The 26,394-nt window shown below is 44.1% G+C and overlaps 1 protein-coding gene and 3 non-coding genes across 10 annotated transcripts; 3 read left to right on the top strand and 1 right to left on the bottom strand.

Annotated features, from left to right (window-relative positions):
• Positions 1–430: 430 nt before the first annotated feature.
• On the top strand, positions 431–26,263 carry kcnh6a (potassium voltage-gated channel, subfamily H (eag-related), member 6a). Of its 7 annotated transcripts, XM_046415655.1 has the most exons (17): positions 432–656; positions 774–1,125; positions 4,000–4,230; positions 6,280–6,429; positions 6,778–6,881; positions 7,414–7,726; positions 8,871–9,073; positions 16,825–17,250; positions 18,007–18,424; positions 19,195–19,394; positions 20,580–20,832; positions 21,501–21,694; positions 22,115–22,214; positions 22,314–22,601; positions 22,898–23,081; positions 23,667–23,874; positions 24,677–26,263. In XM_046415655.1, the coding sequence occupies exons 2-17, from the start codon at positions 1,050–1,052 to the stop codon at positions 24,956–24,958; spliced, it is 3,630 nt and encodes a 1,209-aa protein (XP_046271611.1). In that variant the 5' UTR covers positions 432–656; positions 774–1,049; the 3' UTR covers positions 24,959–26,263. The 7 variants fall into 7 exon arrangements, with proteins under 7 accessions (XP_046271614.1, XP_046271611.1, XP_046271610.1 ...); XM_046415658.1 differs by having other exon boundaries at positions 431–1,125; positions 23,667–23,841; XM_046415654.1 differs by having other exon boundaries at positions 432–1,125.
• On the top strand, positions 19,517–19,588 carry trnac-gca. Its single transcript has one exon. It is a non-coding gene; the product is annotated as a tRNA-Cys (tRNA).
• trnac-gca lies at positions 20,160–20,231 on the top strand. Its single transcript has one exon. It is a non-coding gene; the product is annotated as a tRNA-Cys (tRNA).
• trnac-gca lies at positions 23,118–23,189 on the bottom strand. The gene has a single exon. It is a non-coding gene; the product is annotated as a tRNA-Cys (tRNA).
• Positions 26,264–26,394: the final 131 nt, after the last annotated feature.

Here is a 26,394-nt window from a genome sequence, read left to right on the forward strand (position 1 = left end):
AATGTGTGGTTGTATATGTAATATATCTTGTATTTATCAAAGAAAAACAAACTCCAGGCCCAAGGATTGGCTGGCTATATACTGATTTACAAGAAATAAAAGCATTTTGAGTGTGATTTACTTTTTTTAAATGATTTTTTGGAGACTGTAGCTGTTTTGGGGATTCTAACAAATAATGAATTTCGGGCTCAATCATGCCACCCAGTTCGGGAAAGACATCGGCCCACTGTGGTTGGGCTGCATGACATATTCACTCAGCTTGTGCCTGCCACCTTGGAAAGATCTCGAAACCAACTTCATCCTAACTTCCCTTTATTCCTCCTGCTTTTTGTCAGGAGAAAAATAGAGAAATCCTTTGTCTTTATTTTGAAAGTGCATCACACTTTATTTCCGTTCTTTCCCTGGTTACCTCGGCCTGACTTGACACCGCTGACAGACGCTCTTGTCAAGCCTGAGGGCGGCGGGGGAGCGTTGGTTCCGGGGGGACGTGGTTAACAGGAGCTTCTTCTCCGTCGTCTTTATCGTGCTGAGCTCAAACTTGAGGGAGGAAGCTGCCATTATAAAACACACAGAGCGATCCTGCGCTCTGCAGCTTTTCTTCCCAACTTCATCTCCCCAAAATCAGGCTCCGTCCACTGAGCAGAGGACACCTGATGGTGGGAAACCGGTTTATGCACTGTTTGTTTTGATTTTTTTTTTTTTAAGTGAAGTATTGTTGCAAATGGCTTTTTCAGCATCCTAGATTACTTTTTATTTCCTCCACGTTATTTCAGCGTGCAACATCCTGCATCTGCTATCGCCCTGGCAACCAGCCCTCCTCTCCATCATTCTCCAGCGCTTCATCCCTCACCATCAGCCTCCGAGAAGAAAGCAAAAGCTGCTGTTGACGCTCGATTTCCAAGTGGAAGAAGATTTTTTAATTTATTCATTTATTTATTTTTTGCCTTCGAGGGGTGGCATCACATCACTTCTCTGTTACATTTATATTTATTTTAACAAATAACGAGTAAGGTTCATGTGTCGGAGAAGTGTTTTCTGTCAGCGCCAAAATGCCTGTGAGACGCGGTCATGTTGCGCTCCAGAACACCTACCTGGACACAATCATCAGGAAATTCGACGAGCAAAGTAAGTGCGCATGAAATGAGTTAAGTTGTGACCATGTGATGCTGTCAAAGTGCGGACACCCCGGACAGATAGTGATTATGAAACAACAAAACGCTGAATGATGTGACGTAGGTAAAATGTTTATATATATACAGTATATAAAACAGCAGAGAAAGTGTTTAACTAGAATACATGTTGCCCCCCCCATCAGCCACATACTGTATTGAAAGAAGGTTTAAATAAGGATTTCTGACAGCTTTTGCTCTTCATCAGTTAGACTAGTGTTCCAACATAGATATTTACGACAGGGTTGTTATGATATTATATTATCATTTCAGAAATGAAAATTGTGGGGGGGGGGGGGGTTGTATTTCTGTTTCTGTCAAATAGGCTACAGCATCGGCCTCATCGTGTGTCCTTTATTCTGTTGTCAGTTTTATTGTGTTCAAGGGTATTTAGACTCTTTCAGTGCCTGAACAGGTGGCAGACTGACAGGCTGAAACATCTTATCTGATCTGGATCAGTGACGTTGACATCCCCACGCTGCTTCTTTTATGTTTTGGGGTTACTGCACCTGCATGTGTGTGTTTGTCTTACATTATGTTCCATTAGCTCGCATGTTCCACCAGCAGCAAAGACGGACCAGTTCTCACGTATTTTGAAAGAAAAAGAAAAAGTCTTGCAGCTGTTAAGGCCTGTGGGTGTTGTGTTTGATGTAGTGTGATTCACTTTCACCTCCATTTTACCCTAAATTCAAATTTTGTACATCACATATTGATTCAACAATGTTTTATTTATATAATTTCTTCTTTAAGCACACTACAAATGATAATTTATAATTCAATAATTTTCAGTCTACCTTTTAAATCATTTTGTTCCTTTTCCTTTCCTCCTTGCCGACTTCTCCTCACGTGTTAGACTGACCACATACTGGAGAAATATGGAGAAATACCGTACTTGATTGCTGACAACTCTGAATGAGTTTTAGTCTGATTAAATCTGGGCCCGCTAATGCGTTAACCTATGGAGCTCCTTTACAAAAGCTTTGTGCCTCTTTTCTGTGCGTGTGCGCGTGTGCACGTGCAGCCGCATGTGCGCGCACGGCCAGGTGAGCGCACGTGCCATAGCGGCGCTGCTTAGCAACGGTGTGACGATCAGCGCTTCCGCTTTGAGTCCCAGATAATGACTTCGGACAGGATGTGCTTTCCGCCAGAGGAGCTCACCCATTTACTTAAAAGAGAGGGAGTGAGAGAAGAGTCCCCTCCGTTCATGTGAGTGGGCAGCAAACAGAGAGAGAGCTGTTTAACCCAGTTCCACCACAGGATAATAAAAGGTCCAGTCCGATGTTGCAGGGGATATGTATGTACTTTTGATTCAGCTCATTGAACTCCTCCATTAGCAGCCTTCGAACAAAACTGCCCTAATTCACTGTCATGTCGGACAATGTTTGGGCATGGCGTCCGTCAGCGGCGCCACGTACATTACAATCATCGATAACAGGAACTGGATGGTATATGAGCACTTCACTGAATGCCGAGTGGCTCAGAGATATTCAACATGAAAAGGTCTGACATTGGTGTTTGACCACCTGAGGAGTGTCATGTGCTGGTGGAAAGACACGTCACAGTCCACTGCTAAATAGCATTGCATTGAGCTGACGCATCAAAACACACTCAAAACCATAAAAAGCAAGAAGTGACTGTACTTAAATAAGAAAAAAGAAACAATCTATCAGAAGGCCTTTGACAATAACACAATCTAGCAGTGACAGAATGTGGAAAAGTAATCAAAACCCACTGCAATCACATGCATAATTAAGAGTTTAATTAAAAAGTGTCAGGTAAATTTTGCAGGCTAATCCTGACAGACGTCAACAACCTGTAAATTCCCACAAGCTACCTGAGAGCAGATGTGACGCCAGGGAGGCTCTTGTGTCAAAGTGCACACCTGCTCCTCTTCAGTCCCCTGGGACAAATTGTGACGCTAATAGCATTAGCAGCATGGAAGAGGTGGACTTTATTAGTTCCACTTCAGCTGTGAACTTACAAAGCCATGCAGAAGCTTCTGAACACCTGTAGGTCTCCTTAAGCATATATTTATTAGATTAAACAGAGTAAGTAATTGTAGGTCACATCTGATCTTTTTAGCTAAGAAGCCGTCAGTACCTCTTCTGTCAAAACTGAGTGAAGAATCTGACTTTTTGACATTTGTTTTACATTTGAGATGCTATTATGCCACAGAAATATCTAAGTTCAGGTAGAACACTAGATAACTAAATTTTTGCAAAGTTTGAGAGGCTGCAAAACAAAGCTAAAAACCTACACCATTAAGTTTAAGCTAGCTGGTGAGACAGACACAGCTAGCCTGAGCTAAACTTAAATTTCTTTCTTTATTACCTGTTATCTGAAACTGAAAACTAAAGTTATACAACCCAAAATCTAGTAAACGCATGTATTTGTCAATACACAACAAGGTTAGGCGATAACTCTGAATTCAGAGTTGATCAAGGTCATAGATTCTGACTTATACAAGCCTCAGTCCAGTCAGATAAAAGAAACCAAACGTTTGTGATGTTAAACTGTGTAAACTAAACCGACTTGAGTTTTCTCTGTGATGAACTGACCAAAATACAAGCAACTGCGGCTAAAGTAAAATATTCAAGCTTGCCTTAAACTATTGATATGTCAACTAATTATCTATTAAGTTTATTGTGGCGTTTTTACAGCTAAGGGTAGGGTTAGGATTAGGGTTGCTTAATAGAAACATTGAACTACAGGGACTTTTGGACGTGTATATTGTTTATAAAAAACCTTCAGTTAGCATGTTTTAACAGCTCTGACATTACTTTGTACATATTGCCCATTTGATTGACACAAAGCATCTTCTGTCTGGCAGATCGCAAGTTTCTGATCGCCAACGCCCAGATGAAGAACTGTGGCATCATCTATTGCAACGAAGGCTTCTGCCAGATGTTTGGTTTTGCCAGGGCGGAGATCATGCAGCAGCCCTGTACCTGTCAGTTCTTGGTGGGGCCTGGTACCATGAAGAGCGCGCTGGCCCAGCTGGCACAGGCCCTACTTGGCTCTGAGGAGCGCAAGGTGGAGATCCTCTATTACGCTAAGGAAGGTAAGACACAGCAGGGAAGGAGCGCAAATGTGGAACGCAAGGAGGAAAAACCCAGTTTGTAATCTCAGATCCCTGAGGAGGAACATTCTGGCCTAAATCTGGCCTGTTGGGCAGCTTGATGTAATGAACGCACAGTCATCTTAACCATCCATATGCGTCGTTTAAAAACACCTGAACAATCGCTGCTCTTAATGTCTGGAGTAATGGTAAAAGTGGTAATAACTTGTTTACCCTTGTGGGCGAATGCTAATATTTTAGTTTATAGCACAAAGTGAAGAAACAGAACGTAAATTAGAAGTAGTTTTAAATTTATATGAGGATAAAGTGAATGATGGGAGATTTATGTAGCTCAGTTTGCAGCAGGTGAATACAAAGCAAATTGTCCTAAACAACATCAGGCCACTATGAGTTAATGACGTGGAGCTCATATTGTGATAAATAAGTCTAACAGTCTGTAGCCACACTAGCAGCTCTCTGAGTCAGCACTAAGGCACAGAGTTGAGTTAACATGGTCACAGTGACAGTGCTGATGTCTAGCAGGTGATGTACACCACAATTCAGGTTTTACCAGATTTTGTTTTTTATGTATCAGTCACGGAAACGCTATCGATCAGGACGAGAAAAAAAGAATCTAAATCCCCCATCACCGTGAGTGGCGACCATTCACGGTGATGTGGCCATGTTTTGCACAGACCACTACAGACTCTGCATAATCACGAAAATCAGCCATCGTGGCCAAATCAGAGTGTCTGTAATCAGGCTTTAAGTCATGCAGCGAAGTCGCCACCCCAGCCAGCCAGGCTCAGCATCATATGTCTTCTCTTAAGGCTGGTTTGCCTCACCATGTTGGTTTCTCTGTATATTCTCAATACCTTCTCCCCTTCCTCCTCAACAATCCACGCTTTCTTTCACTCTGCAAAACTTTGATTCTTAGAAAAGACATTTGCAAGAATGAATATAATTATCACATATGGGGAGAGAAGAAAGGAAGAAACTTAAAGATGGTGATGTTAAAACCGTAATAAGGGAACTTAGAAAAAAAGGAAAGAAATGACACAGCAACGCAGACCTTTAAACTTTTAAATCTGTGATTCATATGGTGGCATTTTACCGACCGTTGGCTCATTCTTTTCCTCGTTTGCTGCCACAAACTGCAGGCTGTCCTGTGCACAAGTCTGCTTTTCGCCTCCTTGGTTCTCTGTCACCCGCAACCTTTTAATTCCTGCCTCATCCGTTTGTCATTTTCAGGGTGGCACTGAGGCAGAAACACGTGAAAGCGACAGGCAAACACACGGGGCCTGATTACAGTTTGTCCACAAATACATTCACTGTCTACTTGCATATACACACACACACACACACACACATGTCCTCTGTTACTTTGGCCAGTTGGGCATGGGGCGTACAGTCTCGAGTGCTGTTGTCATGGAAATGCTATCAGCATGCCAGCTCAAATCCACTAAGCATCTATTTGTTTTGTCTCCTGCTTCCCACTGTGCTCCCAGACTGAACAGACAGGAAGAAAAAAAACTGCAAACAAGTGGATCACAATACGATTCAGAACAAGTCGCCCGCTCTCTCCTCTGGGCTAAATTACTGTCAGCGCTTTCTCAGTGTGAATGTGTGAACTGGACTGAGTGCAGGCACTTGGTGTGTGTGTGTGTGTGTGTGTGTGTGTGTGTGTGTGTGTGTGTGTATGGACCTCTCTGTATGTGTGTGTGATCTGCTCTTTCCCCCCCTTTTCTATTTTTAGACCACACTGATTGCAGAGTGAAGTTAGAACGTGTTGCTCATTTAGCCTTTTTTAGCTGTCGGTGTTTGAACTCCGTCGCTCCCCCTCGATCCTCTTGTTCGCTCTCTTTCTTCCTTCTCTCTCCCTCCCGCGGCTTCCCTCCTCGTGACCTTCCTTAAAAGCGCGGCCTCATAAAAAAAGATGAGATGGCCGTGACATTCACTGTGTGGGGGATTATCTCAGCGGTAGACCGTTTGACTGCAGATCAAGAGGTCCCTGGTTCAAATCTGTCTTTCTCCCTCCTTCTGTCCCCAAAGGGACCTGCAGACCCTGCCTGGTGGACGTCATCCCTGTTAAAAACGAGGAAGGCATCGTCATCATGTTCATCCTCGACTTCCAGGAGCTGATTGATCGCTCACTGAAGAAATCAGGCCTCAGGCAGAGAGTTGCCCAAGGGTGGATTTACTGTAATGACTTCTCTTATATTTTGCCTGCCCGATTGCCATTCAAGTGTAGAGAAACTGAGTCTTTGATAATGAGATAAACAGATATGTGGTGTTTTTGCAGTTACATGTGAAGTCTGAATATGCATGCAGTAAGCATGCTGATATGTAACTATTTTACTTCAGTGATAATGTGTGTCACAAGTCATCATAGTGATGAACGGTGGCATTTTAATTATTAACTAAAGCATCCAGTCAGTAGAAGTTAAGAACAGCCAACATTTTACAAATACAAAAAGACTTCGCCCTGTGAGAAAATGTCTCCCAAACCTTATTTTGGGGTTTGATAAAGTTGGAGTTTTTCCCACTCAGGTCAGAATCGCAGGTTGAAGATGAGGCTGCCGGTGCTGCGGTCCATGCGACGGCCTTCACTCTCCAAAGATCAGTTTGAAGGAGTGGTCGTGGACTATCTGCAGGTGACACACACACACACACACACACACGACTGCAGCTACTGATACAATAAGATCATAATTAGATCATCATCAATAAACTCTTTGGTGTGGGCTTGTCACATATGAATTTCCAATCATTCAGTGTGCACTGCAGAGTTTCACATGTTGGCTGCTTCAAACAGCAGTTCTGTGAATTGTTAGAATTTCTAGCGCTGATTTTTCAACCCAAAAGACACCAAAGGGAAGAATGAAAGGGAAAAAATCTGCCACTGCAGAGTTCATTCCTTCTTCTCCTGTTTATAATTCTCTCTTGTTCTGATGAATCACTTCTGGTGAGAAACTGTTTCCTGACAGTATCCATACCTGACACCAGAACTAAAATTGGCCCAGTCAGGCAAATGCACATGCTCTGCCTCTTTGGCAGGAACAAAGCCTTCTTTTCTGCTTTAGGTTTGCTTTGTGTTGTCTGATTTGTCTGATTTAGACACAACAAAATTTCTCATTCCTCATTTGAACGCCCGAGACATGGCCTCCTGCTCTCTGTGTCCGACAGCCAAACAGCGAGGAAGTCCCCCTCAAAGAGTTTCGGATACCATCCAAAGAGAGCTGCATGCAGTCTGAGACAGAAGCTCTCATAGAACAGGACCTGGAGCCTCCCTCTCCCGCAGCCCAGCCTTCCACCAAGCAGCGCTCCCTTCTGACAACAGACCGGCTGGACCCGGGCATCGCCTTCCCCAGGGGGTCCTTACCTCGGAGCTGTTCTCGGGACAGCGTCCGCAGCCTCCGGCGCGCCTCATCGCTGGACGACATTGATGGCATGCGGGCAGAGTGGAACAGTCGACCTGGAGACCCTCGAACCAACAGCAGTGAGTCTCCGACTGTCTGCCCATAATTAAAAATATCTCTGTTTTTATTCAGTTAACTTCTAACAGGAACATAACACTGGATCATAACAACTTCATACACACCATTTGATCGTTTTGGTCACACTGGTGACAAATTTTGGTATTATTGAACTTATTCAGTCTGCCATGAGCAGTGCAGACCCTGCAGAACAAACATGTTTAAACAACAAAGGACAATACTGAATTACTAGTACTTGCTTTTCATATGGGAGTTTAGATTAGAAATTCAATGTTACAACAGGAGGACAGGGATGCAGCCAAACCAAACCGAGCTAATCCAAGCCATTCAGGAAGGAGTTTTTTCCACAGACGTTCTATTTTTTAGAACAATATTGTACATTGATCACATAAGAAAAAATCAGATGTAATGAAAATGATGTACAAACAACAAAACTACAAGCAGCTCGTGACAGATTTCTCAGTGCGATTCACTGGAAGAATCTTCACTTTTCCCTCAGACACAAAAAGACAAAAATAGAGAGAGATAATAGCACGTGCAGCCGCCCGACGGTTGTTCCAGCAGAGACACGCTGATCAATCCTTCTGCCAATGTGTGTGTGTGTGTGTGTGTGTGTGCGCGCGCGCGTGTGTGTGGGTGGGTGTGTGTTTGTGGTCCACTTGTGTTACAATTGCACATCACTGCACATATGTCCCTCTCTTCTCTCAGGGGAAATATTTCGTGAGGAAATCAGATTTTTTTTTGCGTGTGTGCAGGATACCTGTTCCAGTCTTACTCTCACTCTCTCACTCTGTCTGTCACATTTTGTCTTTCATTTTCACCATATCTGTGTGTCCATCTGGGTCTTGGAGGCCGAGGGGAAATGTTGTCTGTCCTGATTACCTTGTTGAGTGCAGATGGACAAAAAATATTTTGTGTCTAAAAACGTTTGCTCAAAGATTTTGTCATGATTTGACCTTCAAACTTGGGCGCTCTTTACATGCATTGATTCAAAAGAAAGTTTTAGCAAATTTTAAAAATCATTCAAACATGTTTCCACATTTTTTCTGTTCTAGTTTCTTTGTTTCACATCTCACTCCCATTCATAATTTGGATCTGAGTGTCTAGAGTCTTAATTGCTGCTGCTGCTGCTGCTATGTGCTGTAGATCTGAAGCCCAGCGCTCTGAACTCGACGTCGGACTCGGACCTGATGAGACACAGGACCATCAGCCGCATCCCTCAGGTTACTCTCACCTTTGGCTCGGACCGGATGAGACCTCCTTCCCCCACCGAGATTGAAATCATTGCGCCCAGCAAGATTAAAGACCGAACCCAGAACGTCACAGAGAAGGTCACTCAGGTCACGCAGGTGAGACGAGTCCTTTACCACCTTGGTGAAAAGAGAGAGAGAGATGACAAATCCTATTTTTCTTTCTCTCTTGTTTTAAGATAATGCAATTTAATTAGTTCCCGCTCATATTTAGAGGCTGCTAGTTGTTTTGGCAGAGGTTGGTCAAACCACTCAGCGGGAACAGAAACGGTATCGGTCATGTCGTGTTGCTTCGCCTGCCTTCCTGTTTGATGACTTCAGTTTGTTGGTCGTTACTGTGGCCGAGCTGATCTCCTCACACTGTCACATCCAGTCATTGTCTCGGCACACAGACACTTCAGACAAAGATGTCTGTAAATGTTTGCCGCTTCTGGCTGGCTGAAGACATCTGCAGTCACAGGGTGAAAGTGAGAAGGAATAATCTCACCTGAGGTGTGACATCTATGGCATCAGCAGAGCACATTCATCAGCCACCTGTTATCACACCACAGTGTCTTCACTTGCATTCTGGCACATTGATACCTCACATACAACAGTTTTGCCACAGTGGAAAACTACTCCAGTAAAATTAAAATTTCAGCCTAAAGGTACTGTATGTGAGAATGTGAAGTTAAAACTGGAGATGTTCCCTGTTCCCTCCATTGGCTTTAACAACCTGTGGACTGAAGACTAAAGGTCTCAGGATGGTTTTTCTGGGAGAATCCAAAGGTTGTGAAATTTATGGTGAGATGTATAGGGAATTCTTGATGAGAACACCAATTCATTTGAGTTTAGGCTGAACAAGGTTGTATACAAATTAGCTTTATACTTTCATGTGTGTAATATTGAGAACATGAGGTGCAAACAAGGAAATGCTCGCCAATTAGCTAACTGTAACCTAAGCTAAGCTAACAGTAACAGTAAATATTTATGACCAGTAAACTTTACTCAGATATTGAAAGTAAAATTGTGAACTACTGCAGAATGGTACTCACCTGAGTGGTAAATTATGTTGGAGGTAATGAAATCATTATGAGTAGTTTTGAAAGCTGATCTCTTCTGGGGGGAAGAAAAACTTTGTTGTCAAGGTGAAGCACACTTGTTAAAATGTGTTCCCAAATATATAAATTAATACTAGTATCAGTATACTTTAATGAACATTTTGAAATAATATTTGTTTAATGAATCTCATCTGTAGTTGAATTTTAAATCAGAATCTGCAAAATAACTCAAGCCGTTTGAGAAATGTCGGGGGAATACAGGACTTACCTCAGACATTTAGTGGAGAAAAAGAAAGTGGTAAAAATGTAAGTAAAGTAAAAGTGTAGCACTTGAGTGAATTTCTCTACAATGCACATGTGCACACTCACAACCAAACTGTCACTGAGCTGCCTGTTTGGTCCGGGACAGAGCCGGCAGTCGGGCACTGTGGGACTCCCTCAGTGCATCCCATTAACCCAGTTTATCTGAGGGGCCGGGGCCGAGGTCACTTTACTGTCTTTCCGACCAAGAGGTGCTGTTTTCGACTCCGTTTGCCTCTTTGCTTGGCTGTTGGTTTGGTATTTAGCAGGATAGCCAGAGCAGTAGAACAATCAAATTACAACTTCTTGAATGATGAATCGATAAATCAAGCAATTTTCCCCAAATTTGGTTTTTGATATATTTGCCCCATAAAACATCTTTTGTGGTTTGAAGTTTTCCAGGTTTTTCCTGGTTTCCATATTCATGATTTGGCTAATTTGACATAAGCTGCCAGAAACATTTGAACACAAGGTGCAGATGCTTTATAATCAGTACACATTAAGGATAAAATGCACAGCACCAACACAGAGGCAATAGTCTTGCATGGCTATTTCTTGCTAATGCTTGTCTTGCTAATGCTAATTTGCAACCGGCTGTTGACAGTACACAATGCAGTACACGATGCAGAAGCAACGTGGCTTCTGAGGCCCTCAGAAAAAAGTGAGCGGACAAACAGAAGGCCTCCTCAAAGGCGTCGCTTGTTATCTCGACTCTGCTGACGTCATGCACAAGCATGGATAAAAGGTGAGCGTTCCTCCAGCGTGTTAGCGATAGTGTTTATCTGCTGCTGGACAGGGTGCTTCGTACTCTTTGCTGGAAGGTAGAAAACTGTTATTACAGCTATCTGTCTCTGATGTGTCTCCTGTTCAAAGACAATTTAGTCCAGGCCTTTGTCTTTAAATCTGTTTTTGTGTAAAAGCAAGGGGCTGAGATGTGCTGCTTTCAGTGCAAATCAGACAACACAACACGAAGGAACTTTCCAGAGGCGATTTATGAATCTCAAGTTTTGGTCTTACTTGTTGGAGCAGGACATTAAAACAGATTATATTTTGTATAGGATATACAGAATGTTTTCTGAGTCAAACCCTGAATTTCTTAAGATTTTCAGTGGACGTCGAAGTTTCAAGTTCTCCTTCAGATGTTCATTAAGTCCTATAAAAATTATTCCCACTAATTGTTATCAGTGTCTTTTCCACGGTGAAACACAAGTCCGTTCTCATTGTATGTGCACTGGAGGCTTTAAGTGTTCACATCACACCTGTGGAAGTTGCCTACTGAGCCATGACTGGCTTCAAAATTACCTGCGATGTCACAAGATCCTACTTGTACGTACTCTTCTTCTTCTTCTCCTTATTTTTTCCTTCTTCTCCTTCTTTTTCTCCTTCTGCTTCTTCATCTTATTCTCTGTCTTCTTCTTATTATCCTTCTTCTTCTACTTCTTCTTCTCCTTCTTCTAACATGAAAGAACAGCAGATAGTTGCGAAACACTAATCAAACACATTTTTGAGTACGTGACTATGGGCTAAACCAGTATTGTTTTAGTTATTTCATTGTGAAGGTAGCAAACAAGCTGTTTGTTTTAAAAATGTGTGTGATTTTCAGTACCGCTGCTCTCACTGTGTTGGTTGCAGGAGTGTTTTATTCCCAGCCTGAGGTCTGCTGTATCTGGTAGTGAGGCAGCATAGAGAAAAGGGCGACTCGCCGGGTGTATATGTATGGAGATGTGTCTGTGAAGCTGTCTGTGAGAGCGGGCTGGGCTTCTGGTGAGGCGCAGTTATGAAAGCGACTAAAAAGGGCGACGGCTGTGAGGCTATTGAGCGGCTCGACGCTATCGATGACCTTGGCCTCTGAAACTAATGGAAGTGGAGGGCAGCGGGCGGGCGCTTTGTTCATCTGTCAAACCTCCGGCTGCCCTCTAAATCACGCTGCAGTCCCCTCTAACCGTCTTCGTGCCGGTGCCAGTTTGAGCTTCTGTCCCGTTAAAACAGCTGGAATCGACTCGCAGTGGCTCCACAGTCGTGTGGGTCGCAGACGGACGCCAGGCCCTGCAGGTCAGCTGTTGGGTCACAGTAATCGTTGGTGTTGCCTCGTGGAAATGAACTGCAGCAGCGGTTCAAATCCACGCCGTATGCAAAGTCTTTTTTTTTTTTGAAGATTTGTCGTGTTGTTTGCCAAATCTGTGATACTACGCTGTCTTTACTTTTGTTTATGCTTCCGTTATACAATAAAAGTTTTCATTCTCATGCCTTTATAATTGGATTTCGATTGGCACCTTACAGAAAGGGAAATGAAGGTTGTCATTGATCTTTGTTCATATTGATTTGTCTGCGTAACATGATTGATTCCACTGTAGCTTGTAAAAGACTGGTAACTATAAAAAAACAGCTCTGGCGCACTGTAACTAGTGTGTGTATGTAACTAGTAGTGTGTGTGTGTGTGTGTGTGTGTGTCTCGGTGAGTGTTTCGGGAAACCCAAAGTGTGTTTGTGTGGTGCCCCCTGGCTTTGAATCAGCTCACAGCAGGAGCCTGTTGAGGATTCTGGATGCAATTTGAATTGATTATGATTAATTTTATATTTGTTTTTGAAATGTAGCATCATGATCTTAAAAATGTTTAGACTCTCCTTGACCCCGCAGAGGATAAGCAGTTACAGATAATGCATGGACAGATGCAAGTTTATATTCACAAAGTATTCTGATCTAAGCGTGCTCATTGACAAGTCCGTTATATTAAGCCAAGGAGTTTCCATAACTTTCCTCGGATATTCCTCAGAATATGTGTCATTTAAAAAACTACTGTCCTATAATCTAAAACTGCTCAGCGCCTCCTCTTGAGGCCCAAAATGCTGACTCTCAGAAACATTTCCGCCCTCAACAAATTAAGAAAATACAGACAGAAGGTCAGTTACAGACACCTCCGCACTCTTCCAGTGGGTTATAAAAGAGGACTGACTGTGATTATTGTAGGTCAACATTAACACAATGAAAAGGACTGTGCAAATAAAAACAAAATATAAATACAAACACAAAATAAAAAGCCATGGCTGTCACACTGCATGTAAATACAGAGGTTCACTAGCAGTGAGGGATGTGCAGTAGGCTGCTAAAGGAAAGCTCAAAAGTACAATTAAAAGTGTCATGTCAAGCAGGACCTGCTTTGACTTTGACAGTTACTGCCTGTTGAGCAGCAGAGAAGGAGGCGGGTGCTGCCACTCATAGCGCCACGAGCCACGGGATCAATTTTAATGTTTGAAAGAGGATCCCGCTGTGAGGGCTGGACTACAGACAGGGAGGATGAGCGAGGGAGCGGGAGGGAGGGAGACACAGCCGGATGGACAGAGGTTGCCTTCTCCCTCTCTCTCTCTCTCGTTGTCTCTTCGTCTTAGTCTCCCGCTGTTCACCTTTAGCTGCTGTTGTGGTGGTGCAGTTCAGCATGAGCTTCAAGCATAAACTGCAGCCTGTGAGTATCTCAGCCTGATCTTCCATCTTGGTTTGCAGCTGTTGTACCCTTTCCTCCTCCTCTTCCTCCCTGTCTCTGTCTTCATCCTCAGCCTCACCCTTCCTGCTGTGGCTCCGCAGGTGTGCAACGTCCACGTTAAGCCAGTGCTGGTGTCACCTTGCCGTGTCGAGGTCCTGTCAGTCTCCTGTCGGCGTATTTCATTTTGCATTTGAGTTGCTTCTGCTTCAGTTTTACTGCAGGCTTTTTTACGCACAGACAGATGTGTTGTGTTTAGGCTTAGAGTGTTTGGAGTAAACCACCTACAGAGGATACAGTGGCTGGAAAGTTGAATTTAATGTTTACTGAAGTTCTCTATGGATGGAATTATGGTTGAAAGTGATTTTGAACCTTGCACGTTTATTTATAGGTCAGAGGTATGATTTTTTTTTTTTTTGTTTGTTTGTTTGTTTGTTTTATTTTCATGGCAGATAAACTACATTCACGTCTGCAGTTTCATGCTGGTGAATGTTTAGTATTCAAGCAGTACTTTCTATTTTTAATGCCTGATTTATAACCTGTTCAGTCAGCAAGCCTCCCTCTTGCTTCACACCTCAACTGTCTTTTCAGTCTAATATGCACAAAAACGCATGATCAGTGGACGCTTGCTGCGTTCATCACAAAGCCAGAGCGGCGTGTTGCGTGCAAACTGGCGGTGGCGGTTGCTCCCCGGTCGTCATTATGAAACAGAGCGGACGACATCAATAACTTAGCATTTCTTGGATGAGTGAACTTCTGCTCATGTGTTTACATTCTCATTACTGTGTTGTCTCTTCACATCTGTTGGCTCCTGCGGTCACTTCCTGACACACAAAGGAGTGCCGCAGTTTGCCGTGTTGGTGGAAATCAATGAATCCCACCTCGGCCTTGTTCCCAAAACCTGGTCATAAAAAAGCAGATTTATGGAGAACAAGCAGAAGCCAACATCCCTTTTTGTTATGAAAGGCAACTACACAAACCTTGGTTATTCCTCGTGAAGACCTAACTTCTTTTTTTCCCTGCCCAGCTTGTGTTTTTTTTACCATATATGGCCACGAATGCACTTAGTAACGTTTTGATGTAATACTTTGTCCTTGAGAAGCAATTTAATTTGACTATTTCTGGTCTGTGTTTGCTGGGAAAATGGAACAAAGCAGCATGAGGGAAAAGCGGTTTTTGCCTGAGCATTTGGTCGTAGAGACACTGCAGCTACTCGTCATACAAGTCCGGCTTCTTTTTGTCCTGGTAAATTATGCAAACTAAAACACAAATGAGGGTCTGACCACTGGAGGGTTTGTGAGCAGATGGAAAGACAACGATGCAGTAGGACTTTTTTTGTGCCAGTGATTTAGTGTAGATATGGAGGTCAGCAAAGGGGGCATCAGAAACACACAGTTTGTTAGAGAAGAGCATCACCTCACAGCAGCACTGACTGTTCAGTCGGCCAACACAGAGTCAGTCAGTTAAGCAGAATTAACAAAAATCACTCCTCTGCGTGGCGCCCAATCAATCACTGCACTTTATCGTGGTCCCCAATTGAGCAGGATGCAGGCAGGAGGGGTCACGTGGTCTTGTTAAAATGGGGATCACACTGAGCTTCAGAGGCAGGTGAGGCTGCAGTTGGGCTCTTTGAAAACAGCACTCAGTGATGTGACCGTGAAGAGAGGACGGCGCCTCTGTTTGAGCTGAGTTCGGGGTTTCTGCATAGGTGTGTGCTTTTTCTGCAAGAGTGATGCAAGAGAGACTACACAGCAGGCAGGTAGGACTGCAGAGGGTCTGGAGGAGCCCCCGTCTCTGCTGCTCCGGTCAACACCAGGATGACAGTCTGGACACGGAGGCTCTGATTGTCGTTCCGGTCAGTGGGAGCTTAACACTCATCGCCTTACTGACTCATTCACTGTTAACTGTTGGTCTTCCTCTTAATGCTGTTAGACAAAGCAGTCAGGGAGTGGTGGTAACGCTGGACGGCGGTTTGTAAATTGGCCTTTTGTTTCTGTTTTCGCTTCGGGCACAGAACATTATGCACTGAAATCTGATTGGCTTTGACGTTAAGAGTGTCTACAAATGAGAATTAATTCACAGCGTGTGCTGCAGTCTCTAACTTATGCATACACGTCAGAATATTTTCGCTGCCTGACTTGAAGTGACGGCACGATTTTTGTTGGGAACAGCACCTTTCTTTCTCATGTTTGGTTTGTCATTTGTTTTATTTATTTCTATATCTTTACACTGAGAGGGGAAGGCTGTGTCTCATGATGCTTTACTTTTCAGGGATGTTGTCTGCTAATCTGTAATTAATCTAACTAATCTAACTTCCTACTTCCAATAGCCTGAAGCTATTTTACTACCAGGCTTTTATTATGATGCAGAATTCGAGTGTAGAGTTAAACACACTACAGAGCGCTGCATTCATTCTTCAGCTGCACTGTCTCTGTAATGCACTGTGCAGTTTTTGGTATTTTCTTTCCTCCCAGTAACTGGTCAGTAATGAATTACGTCTGCTTTAGATTTGTGAATGTGAAGTGAAAGTTAGCCAGTAATACAAATTGCTCAGGGCTGTTTTTTTTTCTTACTTGGTGATTTAATATAAAATAGGGACAATGACAACATATTATTTTAAAACATTACAAATTGCAGTATCTTCCATGTTTTCCATCAACTCCTGAATGCCTAAACATGACCATGAAAGTTATATTTAATGAAACTGATAATGCTAATTAAAATTTTTTAACCTACAGACCAATAACTAAAAGTCTCAGCTTTGTGTTGCAACGTGTCTTTTATCCTCTTGGATAATTTTTATGTCCAGCTCTTCCTTGTTATAGTGTTTGTTAACGTGTGAGTAATGTGCACTTTCCACGTTTTTTGTCTTAAGCAAAGAAAAATGAACACATGGACAAATCTCCCCAAAACGTTTTTATTCCTGTTTAAAATTCACACAACTTGTTTTCAGTCGACTCCTTCCCTCTGGTTATGGATCCTTTCCTTCCCATCCTTCCTCCATCATTCTCACCATCCTGTCCCTCCCTCCTCAGGTGTTGTCCCTCGGTGCTGACGTGCTGCCAGAGTACAAGCTCCAGGCCCCACGCATCCACAAGTGGACCATCCTTCACTATAGCCCCTTCAAAGCGGTATGGGATTGGGTCATCCTGCTGCTGGTCATCTACACCGCCATCTTCACACCGTACTCAGCCGCCTTCCTTCTCAATGAGGTGGAGGAACAGCGGAGGAGAACCTGCGGCTACACCTGCAACCCTCTCAATGTGGTGGACCTGGTGGTGGACGTCATGTTCATCGTGGACATCCTCATCAACTTCAGGACCACCTACGTCAACCACAACGACGAGGTGGTCAGCCACCCGGGACGTATCGCGCAGCACTACTTCAAGGGCTGGTTCCTCATCGACATTGTGGCTGCCATCCCCTTCGATTTGCTCATATTCCGCTCCGGGTCAGAGGAGGTGAGAAGGATGGGGAAAGAGGGTGGGGCAGCTATTAGTCGTATTATTAGCTACACCTCTGTTTTCCAGCCTCAACATGTCTGCTGTGAAAAATGTCTGAAGGTATTCAGCAGGTTGTTGGTATCTTCAGGGGACGTACACCAAGCTAATCAAATCCAGGCAAAAGAGACAAATTGTTTAATTTTATGGTAAGGTAAAATTACAGGACAGAAAACCCAATTAATCTGTTTCCAGCTTTTCAGAAAGACCAGTGAAAGAAACTCCACACCCTTGAGAGTTAGAGAAGCTACAGGAGCAGAGGCTGGATAAGTAGTGAGCAGCAAACATCCTTGAATCATTTCAAGTGGGATCTATGCTACCTTGCCAACACTTCAGCACTGTTTGGATTGGAAAACTGGAAGAAGACAAATCCAGTTTCCTCTATACCATCGACTCAAACTGGTCATTGAATTACAGCTACCTTGAACAGATGATAGCAACGTTCAGAGTTTTGAGAGAGTGAAACCATTTTCAGTGTCTGTAAATCTTGGCTTTAATCGACTAAAGTGAGCTTCCAACACTGTAAGATGTTAGAGGTGGGGTGTGGGGGGGATTGTGTGTCAGATTCTGTTTAAGTTCACTTTATTCTGATGAATATTTTTATTGGTGCTTTTATGTTTTGCATTTGAAGTCCTTGCGTGATCAAACCTTTAATTTATGTTTCAAAATAAATGTCAGCCTGTGTCACCGGTTTGAAGTCCACTCTCTTTCCACCAGCCTCAGACAACTACTCTGATTGGATTGCTGAAAACAGCCAGACTGCTGAGGTTGGTGCGCGTGGCCAGAAAGCTGGACCGTTACTCAGAGTATGGAGCCGCCGTCCTTTTCCTCCTCATGTGCACCTTTGCCCTCATCGCTCATTGGCTGGCCTGCATCTGGTACGCCATCGGCAACGTGGAGCGCACTGGCTCTGCACGCGTCGGAGGCATGAAGATCGGCTGGCTGGACAATCTGGCCGACCAGATCGGTAAACAGTACAACGACAGTGACGCAGAATCTGGGCCCTCCATCAAGGACAAATACGTTACAGCCCTGTACTTCACCTTCAGCAGCCTGACCAGCGTGGGTTTTGGGAACGTTTCACCGAACACCAACCCGGAGAAGATCTTCTCCATCTGTGTCATGCTCATTGGCTGTGAGTAGAACTGGAGTGAACCTGAAGTACCTTTAAAGTGACTGCAGTCACTGTGTGTCTGCATATGCAAGAGGAAGACACAGAATCAGTGTGAAAACCTTGCTCACCAAGGTTCTGAATCCCGATTGGAATAACCAATACTTTTTTAGTATTTTCATGTGTAAAATACAAACATATTGAGTTTGCCACAGCACTTATATGTTTGTCATGGAGGGAAAGAATGGGACACCCCTCTTAAAGGCATGCTGAATTTGATCACAAGTTAAGATCCAGTGTTGTGGATTCAGTCTTAAAATATAAACGAAATGAAACAAAAGACGGTTAAATAAATGAAAAAGTATATTTTTGAAAGCAAGCAGGTTTAAAGGACTTCATTTAAATTTTTTTTTAATGATGATGTTGATGATAACCTACCATAACCACAACCAGCCAGTATCAGTTGTTTTATTTTATGTTATTTTATTAAACACTCATACTGCTCTGAAGCACTGGCAATCTGACTTAGCAGTCTACAGCAAGTGTGACAGATTGTGTCTGAAAAACTGTCTTGATTCCAAAATGTTCAATATTGTGTTTTAACGATCTTCAAAAAAATGCATCCATTTTATAAAAGTAACATCAGCACGTTGCCAAACAGCTTTGATTTAATACACAAAAATCTGTTCAAATTGCATGCTGTTGCCCGTGTTGAGAAGATTAACTTGTGCTATTAACTTTTGGCATCAGCAGTTCCTAAAACACCAGGTATTTCTGTTTTCTGCCCTGCGCAGCTCTGATGTATGCCAGCATCTTTGGCAACGTGTCGGCCATCATTCAGAGACTGTACTCAGGCACGGCCCGTTACCACACCCAGATGCTGCGGGTCAAGGAGTTCATCCGCTTCCATCAGATCCCAGGAGGCCTGCGACAGAGGCTGGAGGAGTACTTCCAGCATGCCTGGTCCTACACCAATGGCATCGACATGAACGCTGTAAGTCACGCGTTCACGTTGTTAGAAAGTGGATGTTTACAAAGACAGAGCTGTTGGTGCACACTTCTACACAAATAGTTTAATTGCAACTGAGGGTGTTGGTTCTGCAGCTGTTTGCCTGTGGGGGTATAGCTCAGTGGCAGAGCATTTGACTGCAGATCAAGAGGTCCCCAGTTCAACTCTGGGTGCCCCCTTTTCGACCTTTGTGTTTTCTTTGTCTACATAATCCCAAACCACAACCGCTCAGTCAGGGGAAGCATGGAGAAAAGTAGCTTCTGTCAAACCTCTCAGCATGTAAAGTACAAACATGTTTAAACTATATTTGCATTTATTGTGCATATTCTTGAAATCTCTTGTTGAAAGAACATGTTTAAATGATGCCAGGCCCTTACAAACTCATAGCTTATACCAGCAGGTCTTAGCACACTTTCTTTCCCTGGTTGTCATTTTATATATATATATCCTGTTGTTGTCATCATTTGCAGCATTACCGTGCCATTAATATGCTGTGTTTGACCTACATGGGTTATTTGACTTGTTCTTTGCCGCTGCAGTGACCCAGTTTCCCCACACTGAACTTTCACGTAATCTTAGACCTAAACGAACACAAAGACAGGTTTTCTGTCCTGCATTGCCAGTGAATTTGCTGTTAGAGAAGAGAATTTTTTTAAATTTAGTGCCACAACTTGCCTCCTTCTTTCTTTTTTCTTTTTTTCTTTCTTTCACTCCGACCAGTTTTTGGCTTGCAGGGGTTTCCTGGTCAGTGGGGGTATAGCTCAGTGGTAGAGCATTTGACTGCAGATCAAGAGGTCCCCAGTTCAACTCTGGGTGCCCCCTTCCCATGCAAATGCACTTCAGTGTTTCCACTAAGCCTGCAATGTGGTGGGGATTACTTTATCAGTGATGATGTGCATCATATTGCTGCTTGGGCTGCCAGCGGCACCAGAGAGCAGCATTAGTGCCTGCCAATTCAATGTGAGAACAGATAATGACTTGGAGCTGCTGTCCTTTGTGCCTCGCCTGAATCAATTTGACACATCGGCCTCCTTCTGTCACCCATCGGTTTTCTTTTGCTTTTACTTATTTTGCGTTTTCCATTTTTGGTGGTTTTAAAGATAGTGGACAAATACGTGCAGGAAAAATGAAAAGTGACATTTGCAGCACTGCCTTTCTGTCGCCCTGCAGGTTTTAAAGGGTTTCCCTGAGTGTCTGCAGGCTGACATCTGCCTCCATCTGAACCGCAGCTTGCTGCAGAACTGCAAAGCCTTTCGAGGTGCCAACAAAGGCTGCCTGCGGGCTCTGGCCATGCGATTCAAGACCACCCACGCTCCGCCGGGCGACACTCTGGTCCACAGCGGCGACATTCTCACCGCCGTCTACTTCATTTCCAGGGGCTCTATTGAGATCCTCAGGGACGATGTGGTGGTAGCCATTCTAGGTGAGCTGCAAGCCGCAGTGGAAGTCCAGCTTACTTTGTCATTTTTTTTCCCAGTTGGGTTGCCTTATTTTCATTAACAGGCACCATTTTAAATACTCAACAAATCATTTCACCTGTAAAAATGATGACCAGCGCATATCACAAAGAACTGAAATCAAAGATAAAATCTCAAAATTGCAGGAAAAAACTTGCAGAAATTCAAGTTAAATTACATTTTTGATCATGAAACACTAAAATTCTACAAATTCAAACAAAACAACAGCCTTGACTCAGTCACTGCCTTTTACACCACCACACACACACACACACTCCTCACTGTTTGTTGTGTTGCCAGAGGTGTTTGGGCAGAGCTCCACTTCCATTCCACTGTGGCATTGATCATCAATAGGGTCAACAGTCAGATCCAGGCTGCATAGGTCATTTCTTTATCAGCTGTGTTTTAGGGGGCATTTTTTTGCTAAGCAGCAGTGCTGTTTCAGGATCAGTATCAAAGGATCTCATGCTTTTTTTTCATCGGTTTTGGATCAGTTTCATCCATTAAAATGTTGCCAGTAAACTATTCCCACTATTTTATTTTTTGTGAGTGTTTTGCTCACTTGGTCAGATATCTATTGATTTACTCATTCCCATTTCCATGCTCGTCTTTCCTTTTGCCGCGGTTTCTGTAGGCAAGAACGACATCTTTGGTGAGTCCATCAGTCTGTACGGGAGGCCTGGTAAATCCAGCGCTGACGTTAGGGCTTTGACCTACTGTGACCTTCACAAGATCCTGAGAGAAGACCTGCTGGAAGTGCTGGACATGTATCCCGACTTCTCCGACATGTTCTGGAACAACCTGGAGATCACCTTCAACCTGAGAGATGTGAGTGCCTCCAGAGGGCGACGTTACACAAATAAACAGCATCCCGGTAGTGATGGTGTTTATATTTTTTGTGTCAAGGCCTCAGAAAACCAGTTTTATCCAGTTTCCTCACTTTTGCAAACTAAAAGAAGGCCAAATAAACAGACACACTGTGCATTTTAAAGGTGGTCAAATCAGAAAGCTCCTCTTTTTTACATTTAAGGATTTATTTTTGCTGACGTTTGGATTTATTGTTTGTGTGCAGGAGAGAGATTTTGATTTCAGTAAACCCACAGTCTCAGTTTAAAAAGGGCAAAGGCCCCAAAGCTACTTTAAACTTCACAGATTTATTACACAAGATGATGTAGGACAGAATGTGTGCATCCTTGAAGCGTGAAATCCGCTTTGTATTTGTGAATTACTGAAGCTGATATGTATCAGGCAGATAGAATAAACCAGACAACCCCGGGCAGGGACTCTGAATGTGGCTACCGGCGGACGAGGCATCGGAGAAGCCCTCTGCGTCGACGTAACCGACCGGGTGAGTGACGGACGAGGCTTAACGCGTTTCCATGTGCTTCTCTTCCTTCTAATCTCCATGTTGCCTAATTCTGGCTGTCCTACAACCTTGCCTGTATAGACGGTACGGACCGCGAAGACAGTTACCCCGATCAGTCCTGTCCAATGGCAAACCACCACCGGGGCACGATGGCAGAGTCCCACTGGGAGGACCTCTGCAGCAGCCCCAGTATCTGTTCACAGTCTAGTGACGAGGAGACGAAGCCCATGGGACACAGCAAGGGGGAGCTGTACCTCCCTGGGGGTGACACCAGAGACTACCCCCCAGCAGTGGTCAACCTCCTGCCTCACAGTGGACCCTCAGCTGGGATGGGACCACCTGTAGACCTCGGAGGACCGCCATACTCAGGTAAAGACTCACCTACATGTCTAGCAGAGCCTTAAAATATTTAAAATTTAAAATTTCAACTCTACCAATACTAGCAAAAAACAGAACCAAAGCTAATAATAAGAGTGAGAGTGATATCTAAGTGAAAGTGACATCTGTTGCAATACTTTAATTATAATAAAACTTGAATACTTAAACTAGAACAATCCTGTTAATTACAACACAGACTGTTTGACCCACATACTGCATGATTTCACTGACTGACCGAAAATTAAGAGCTTCACAAAGTAAAGGAAGATTCTTCTCCTTCTGCGCAGCAGCTGCCCCCATCAACATGTCAGGTCTGTATGGCTACTGGCCAGACCGCAGAGCGAGCCAGTTCTCAGAGAGTCAGAGACGATCGTCCTCTGCGAGGGCCAGTTACCACCCTCCGCCCTGCGCTGAGGATCGGCCCAGCGAGCTGGAGTCCAGACTGGAGCTGCTGCAGTCCCAGTTAAACCGGTGAGTTTTATGTACAACTAGAAAAGACAGTTAACCAGGGGGCACCCGGATTTGAACCGGGGACCTCTTGATCTGCAGTCAAATGCTCTACCACTGAGCTATACCCCCTTACAGGGAGTGCTCTGTGACTGCTTAGTTTTATCACTGTTGACTGATGACTAATGTTTACCTTCTAGCTCCTCTGTGTGTGTGTGTGTGTGTGTGTGTGTGTGTGTGTGTGTGTGTGTGTGTGTGTGTGTGTGTGTGTGTGTGGGTGTGTGTGTGTGTGTGTGTGTGTGTGTGTGTGAGCATGAAAGAAAAGGATGAAACAATGGAGGAAGGAAAGACACATTAAGATAAGAAAGTCTGAAGGGTCAGACTAACCTTGTATGTGCTTCCATGTGCTTCCTCCGGACTGCTTGTATGAGTATGAGTAAGTAAGTACGAGTATGAGACAGCGAGACAGAAACCTCGTGGACATTTTGTTTAACAAAGCAGAGGATGTTATGAAAGATATGAAGCGTTAGGTAGAACATCAAGCTGTGTATTTTTTATTTACAATCCTGGGGGCCCACATTTGCTGAGGTCTCTCTCTGTCCCGTCAAGGCTGGAGACCCGCATGACGGCTGACATCAACGTGATCCTGCAGCTCCTCCAGAGGCAGATGGCCCCGGTGCCTCCGGCCTACAGTGCTGTGTCCCCCAGCCCTCACCCGCCTCACCCCACCAGCCTGTACAGCACAGGAGCACCCACAATCCACACGGTCCCTCCAATCCAGCCGGTACAGATCGACAGCACTGCCTCACTCCTGCAGGTGTCCTGTTCCGTTCATGTGCTGTGCTCGTCTGTTTTGGGATGCAAATGCAAATTAAAGGAATAGTTTGATATGCGTGCTGAACTAAGCTAACTGGCTGTTATCTCTAACTACATATTTACTGTATGGACCTGAGCCTGGTGTCAGTTTTCTCTCCTAATTCTCAGCAAGAACTAATCCTTTAAGTGGGAAACAGTGTATATTAAAATCCAACTCGGGAACAAGTAATCAGTGAGTTAATATACAGAAAATTAATGGATTAATTGGCAAAATATTTTTTTCTCTGGTTCTGTCTTCTCAGTTGTGACGATAACTGCTGTTTTATGTGATAATGAACTCCATACATTTGGGTTTAAGAGTGATCAAAACAAAATATTTGAAGCTGTCACTTTAAAATTGTGACATTTCTTTGATACTGATATGAAAAAAACATTTCATATCAATTGCTTGAGTAAACATCCAGCAGATTAAGAAATAATGAAATTACTTATTACTCGTAGTTTTGTGCTTTCTGTCAAAATTGCCAAGTGAAGATTCGATTTACTTACTTTCGCCGTTGAGAAAACATGGCTGCATTCAGGCATGCTTTCCTTTGCAAATTTGTTTCATACAGCTCTAATTTTTGGTGGGTTTTGCCACCTTCGGACAGAACCGGGCTAAGTGTTCCCCTCAAGTCTTTCTGTGTAGCTGAGCTAACAGGCTGAAGGCTACATGATTACTATGTGGTCTCAGTCTTCTCATGCAGCCCTTTGCAACCCAGTTAGTGAGTGTACTTCCCCTCTTCTCTCTCGTGTCTCTTCAGAGTCCAGACTCTGACTTCAACCACAAATCCAAGGACTCCCTATCCAGCGGGATCCATCTCACCGTGGCCTCTGATGACACCATGTCCATGTCGCCCGAGGCCGACCCCCCACACCTGCCTTCTGTGGACCTCGCCCCTCCTCAACTGTCCGAGGCCCAAGACCCTCCCGGACTGCTATGTGGCAGCCAGCGCTTCCCCTCCCTCCCCGAGCACCTGGAGACCTCTACAGAGATGCAGGATATCCAGAGGCATGTTTCCGACCCTGTCCTGCCAGGCAGCTAGAACACCAACCACCAACACCACCTGAAGGCCTGGTCCTTTTTTGGATGGGACAGCCGTGTACTCCCCACCACTCTGTTACTTCTTTCTCCCTCCGTTATAACCTCGTCTGTCCAGTTCAGATGCTGCTGTAGTGTGAGCGCGGGATGCTTTGCCCTCCACGTCACCGAGGGCTCAGAGTGCCTCCGGTTTCTGATGCACAGACTCCACGGCAACCTCACGGGCTGCCGTAGTCCCTCCAAGTCCCGAGGTCCTGTGCACTGAAGAGATTACCCCGCCACCCGCCACCCAGCAGGGTGGGACAAATGTGAAACACGAGCTGACAGTAAGCACACAAACATGTCACACTGGATCCAAAAGCTACACCGACCCGTCCCAGACCGAGATTTCCTTCAAGACAGGTGAAATGTCAAGGACTATTATTACCACTATCTGCATTCACTTTGTATAAGAATTGCACAGTTAGACTAGAAAAGTTGAATCATTTACTGGGAACTGAATTTATTTTCCTAATATTAAAGATGCATCGGTTATGTTAAGAACAGCACATGCAGTAAATGTAATAACTATGAGTGATAAAAGTTGGGGACGCTGTTGTTTGTTGAATAAATATCAAGAGACAAACCACAGCTGTCTGGCACACTGTGAAGGATGTCGGAGAAGCTTTCATTTACTATTTTATGTTTGGACGTGAATCAACACCAGCGTGTCATTTGATCACGAGAAAGTTAACGCACACGCAGTCAAGCGGAGCACAAAAACTTGCTGCTTCCTCGTAGCTCGTCCGGTTTTGCTGTGATCACGGCTGCTTTGCTTGGTTTCCCGTCTCTCCGTGTCTCTAACACGTGTCAGTGGCTTCGTAATGTGACCTGAGGATTTGTTCTCCTGGTCGTGTTGATTCACCGAGGACAGAGCGCGATGCTTAAGGCCGGTGAAGGTAAAAACCCCAGCAGAGTGAAGTGGGTGGAAGCTGTCAGTCACGTACAGGTACAGAGACGTCACCTCAAGGCGTCCTTTGTTGAGATGACTTCACAGTTCCAACCGCGAGGTGAATGTAATGGCTTTTTAAGCATTTATAATTATGTATAATGTTTCTTGAAGCACGGGTTCCTGTTATTTATCTTTTTTTTAGATTATTACACTGGAGTCCTAAAGGCTTTTGTGTGCACTGACTGACTCTTAGTGAGTATTTAGTGATGGACATGCAGAGTCGAAGCAGTCCCTATAGGACTGGACTCTGAAGGTCAAGTAACTGAAAAACATTTACTTGGTTGCTGTATGAAAATAAAACATGGTTGTACATTTTACGCTTCCTCGCGCTTCTACTTCACTATATTTCAGACACATTTTGAAAGATTTTGAAAACCTCCGCGGGGCGCCTAAAATATGATGCACTGCTACGCAGCAAATCAAATTAACCAACAGCAGACTTATATAAG

This window comes from Scatophagus argus, chromosome 16 (genome assembly GCF_020382885.2).
Source record: "Scatophagus argus isolate fScaArg1 chromosome 16, fScaArg1.pri, whole genome shotgun sequence".
NCBI classification, from domain to species: domain Eukaryota; kingdom Metazoa; phylum Chordata; class Actinopteri; family Scatophagidae; genus Scatophagus; species Scatophagus argus.

Bases quoted from the DNA above. Each gene is read 5' to 3' on its own strand.
- kcnh6a (XM_046415654.1), top strand. From the start codon at position 1,050: ATGCCTGTGAGACGCGGTCATGTTGCGCTCCAGAACACCTACCTGGAC. The intron at 1,126-3,999 runs GTAAGTGCGCAT...TCTGTCTGGCAG, and splicing joins CAGGAAATTCGACGAGCAAA to ATCGCAAGTTTCTGATCGCC. The intron at 7,727-8,870 runs GTGAGTCTCCGA...TATGTGCTGTAG, and splicing joins AGACCCTCGAACCAACAGCA to ATCTGAAGCCCAGCGCTCTG.